Here is a 3,778-nt window from a genome sequence, read left to right as displayed (position 1 = left end):
CAACAATTTATGTCTTGTGGACGATAAAAATACTTTTTGTTCATTCATTATTGTAAACAATACGAGCAATCATTTTCAGGAAAATATTTTTCAAATGGTTCATTTTCTAAGAAATAAACGAAGTCTACAAGTGCCATAATTTTCGTGTTACACTTACTTCAATGCCGTAATTTTCGTATTACACTTACTTAAGTGCCATAATTTTCATATGACACTTATTTCAGTCATCTTTTGTAATCACTTGAGTGCCACATTAGTGAAAGAATTATCACTTAGTGCCTCTGATGAGATATCGCGTCAAAAGAGCCCTAGGTTGTTTTTTCATTAAAATTTTAAGTTTGACAAATCATTTTTTAAAAGAAAAATTGAAGTCCACCGTGGACAAAGGACTAGACCATGTGGCACGTGGCACTTCTAACTAAATCAACTTCGTCTGAGGAAAAATTGCCGAGTCGACCAACGCAAGGGACGACAATCGGGATTCACCACCTCAGGCCACTGCCATAACAAGTCGCGCGCCTTGTCGTCGCTCCCCCGTTGTTTGCATCGATCACGAGCCTCGAGACAATGACACGAGTGGCCTAGCCGATGGGCGACGCTTGGGGGCGATAGCCCGAGGATAAGAGTTGACCCAGACTTATCAATACATACACAAAGAGACAGATAAGACTCTATCGTTACAGCGACAACAGGTTCATTTAAACTACCAAACAAAAAGGCAAAAAATATTTAAAAATTCAAAAAATTACCACGTCAGTGTTGGCCGGACGGCCGGTGCCAGCTAGTGTCCACGTCAGCTTTGGACGGTCAAAATTGACCGGATGGACTCAATTGGCAAGAAGTGAAAAGGTTTATGACTCAATTGATAAATTTGAAAGGTTTAAGACTGAATTGATAAAAGTACAATAAATTTATGACTTTTTGAATAATTTTTCCAATAAAACGGAAGTTTCTCACTAGCAACCCTTTGTGCACTTCACAAAGAGAGAGGTCCGGACATGAAAAAACTGCACTGCACGGGTCCTTTGCCAACCAAGCAAAAGATAGACGATGATGGCAGCGCTACTGGGCCTAAGATAGTGGCCGGCGGTGACTGAAGATGGAGGGGAGAGAGAGAAAAAGAATGAGGGCTTAAGGTTTAAAAAACAAAACGAATTCACAAGCATTTGTGAAATGACGTCGTTTGTCTCTTATTTTATTGACTCCGCTTTACTGACAAGTCATGTCGGATTGTTTATTTTAAAATAAAGCCACGTCGGATTTTCCGGCCACTCCAATCCTCGATAGCACTGAAATTATCGTTTGGTATTGAAGTGAATGTCGTACGAAAGTTACGTTACTTGTGATATCTTTTTCCCCTTGATTTAATCTGTATAAAACCAAAAAAGTTAAAACAAAAGGAATATTTAATACATATGTATATGACAAAGCAACCCCTAAGAACAAATTTCATTCACATTTTTTCCTGCAAAACCAAGCCGAAGAAACTTCTTACTTGAAACGCTATGCTCGATCAATCTTTAATTTTATGAGCTTGCAGTGTCTTCGTTCTCAAAAAGATCCCAAATCTCTTCCAAGCTCTTGCCTTTGGTCTCAGGCAAGAAGAAATAAAAGAACACAGTCGCCAACCCCATGATTCCTGCAAGCACAAAGAACATGCCCCCAAACGTTATCTCCCTCGAAATGCTCAAAAACGACATCGCCACCGCGCCGCTCACCACCCGGTTCACCGCTATGGCCAGGCTCGTGCCCTGGGCCCGCAGCCTCGTCGGGAATATCTCGGACGAGTAGACCCAAGTGATGGGCCCGAGCCCTATCGAAAAGAACGAGACGTCCGCACAGACGGCCACCACGCACAACGCAATGGCCCACGTCGGCTTGCTACCGGGTGGCTCGAGGAACTTCGAGCCCAGGCCCAGGCCTGCCAGGGAGACCGCCATCCCAGCCGAGCCCAGCATCAAGAGAGGCCTCCTCCCAAGATGGTCCAAGCAAAGTGCCGAAACAAAGGCGAAGAATGTCTTGGCAAGTCCCATGATGATAGTCACCCCTAATAGCTGTTGGTTATCGGTAATCCCGGCTTCTTGGAAGACTTCCGGGCTAAAGTACACGACCGCGTCGTTCCCCGATGCCTGCATGAAGAAGTTAAGTCCGATGGCCGCTATGAGAATCCGGCGAACAGGCCTCGCGGGCCGCCAGAGGAGCTCCTTCCAAACGCCATGCCCATGCGATCGGGCCGAAACCGTGCCCGTGGAACCATCAACCCCTATGTTGGTCTTCATCTGATTGAGCCTCAATTCAGCTTCGACCTCATCTTCTGATGTCTTGATCAGCACCCTCTTCGCTTCTTCGAATCTGCCCTCCATGACCAGCCACCTCGGCGACTCTGGCATCGTCATCACGCCTGCCCCGATAGCAATTGCGGGCACTCCAGCTAACCCGAGCATGAGCCTCCAACTTATATCAACTGGTAGACCTGATAAGGCATAGTTGGATACATACCCAAGTAAAATCCCGACATTGATAAAGACTTCGGGCAATGAAGATAGGAATCCCCGGGTCATCACTGGAGAGATCTCGGCAGCGTAGACTGGGGCGATCATGAGGGCGTACCCGACACCAATCCCCGCAACCACCCTCCCAGCCATTAGGAACATGAAGGATGGAGCAAGGCCCATCAGAAGTGCACCGATGAGGAACGTGGCGGCGGCAAGGACTATCGTGTATCGCCGGCCGATCCAATCGGAGGTCCGGCCAGAGGCGAGAGATCCAAATAGCGAGACCACATTGAGCGAACCCACCAAGATCTCAACCTGGGTTGGTGTGATCATGAGGCTCTCTCTGATGAATAGCACTGCTCCGCTCATCACCCCAATATCTGTACACATTTAGATACAAACATAAATTCAACATCAAGTTCGACCATGGCTTTGCTTTCCGTCAAACAGGTGGCAGACCAATCTAAATACGCCAATTAATCCTACCATGGACCTTTTCTCTCTCTTTGGGGCGGGATCGAGACATTATGTACATACAGAAAGCAATATAATGGAAACAGTTTGTGCTAAGAACTCACCATAGCCCAGCAAAATAGAGTTGGTGGAGGCCAAGATGGCACCACCCAGAGCATATCTGTTCAGGCGAGGCTTCCGGCGACCACCACCTTCTACCGCCGCTCCACGTTCTTGGAACTGGACTGTTTTCTTGGGGCTCGTGAGATCCTCTTCAGAGAAAACGGGGTCTGACTCGGGAACAAGAGGATCATACAAGTGTTTGAGTGAATCCTGCATGAGTGGAGGTTGAAGTGGGCGAAGTTAAGCTTGGGTTGGTTCTGGTTCTGGGAATACTGCGAGTTTTCAAGAAGAGGGTACGTGAGGAAGAAGATCATATAAGAGAGAATAGGTTTCAGCTTTTTGTACATTAATTATTTTGTCTCGATCCCCCTTAGGTTTTGTACATTTGGATTTCTAGTCACTATTTGAGTCAAAGCTCACGGGGTATAATGACGAAATAGTGTTGCATGGTGCAAAGAAATAACAAATGTTTGACGACTAGGAAATGCAATGGGTCTAGACAAGTATGCAAGAAGACTAACCACAAAAGATTAGTAAGTGTCATTGTCATCCTCGCTTAAGCAGTGTGTAAAAAGAATCAAATTTGTATACCGTTTTCATTGAGTAATTCAAGGGTACAATTGTAAAGGTCTGACTACTAGAGACTCGTAAAACATCACATAAAAAACTATGAATTTGTTGAATTCGTGCCTTTTGGCATGTAAAAT

The 3,778-nt window shown here is 45.6% G+C and overlaps 1 protein-coding gene across 1 annotated transcript; it reads right to left on the bottom strand.

The window, feature by feature from the left end:
• Window positions 1-1,338: 1,338 nt before the first annotated feature.
• On the bottom strand, window positions 1,339-3,489 carry LOC115690456 (polyol transporter 5-like). Its single transcript, XM_030616794.2, has 2 exons — window positions 3,074-3,489; window positions 1,339-2,875 (listed from the first exon to the last, which is right to left on the bottom strand). The coding sequence occupies exons 1-2, from the start codon at window positions 3,285-3,287 to the stop codon at window positions 1,527-1,529; spliced, it is 1,563 nt and encodes a 520-aa protein (XP_030472654.2). The 5' UTR covers window positions 3,288-3,489; the 3' UTR covers window positions 1,339-1,526.
• Between the last annotated feature and the right edge of the window lie 289 nt (window positions 3,490-3,778).

This window comes from Syzygium oleosum, unplaced genomic scaffold, assembly GCF_021117445.2.
Source record: "Syzygium oleosum isolate NSW1041296 unplaced genomic scaffold, Sole_v2.1 Sole_v2.59, whole genome shotgun sequence".
Classification (NCBI taxonomy): domain Eukaryota; kingdom Viridiplantae; phylum Streptophyta; class Magnoliopsida; order Myrtales; family Myrtaceae; genus Syzygium; species Syzygium oleosum.
This window is presented reverse-complemented; position numbering and strand designations above follow the sequence as displayed.

Bases quoted from the DNA above. Each gene is read 5' to 3' on its own strand.
- LOC115690456 (XM_030616794.2), bottom strand. From the start codon at position 3,287: ATGCAGGATTCACTCAAACACTTGTATGATCCTCTTGTTCCCGAGTCA. The intron at 2,876-3,073 runs GTGAGTTCTTAG...AAATGTGTACAG, and splicing joins CTCTATTTTGCTGGGCTATG to ATATTGGGGTGATGAGCGGA.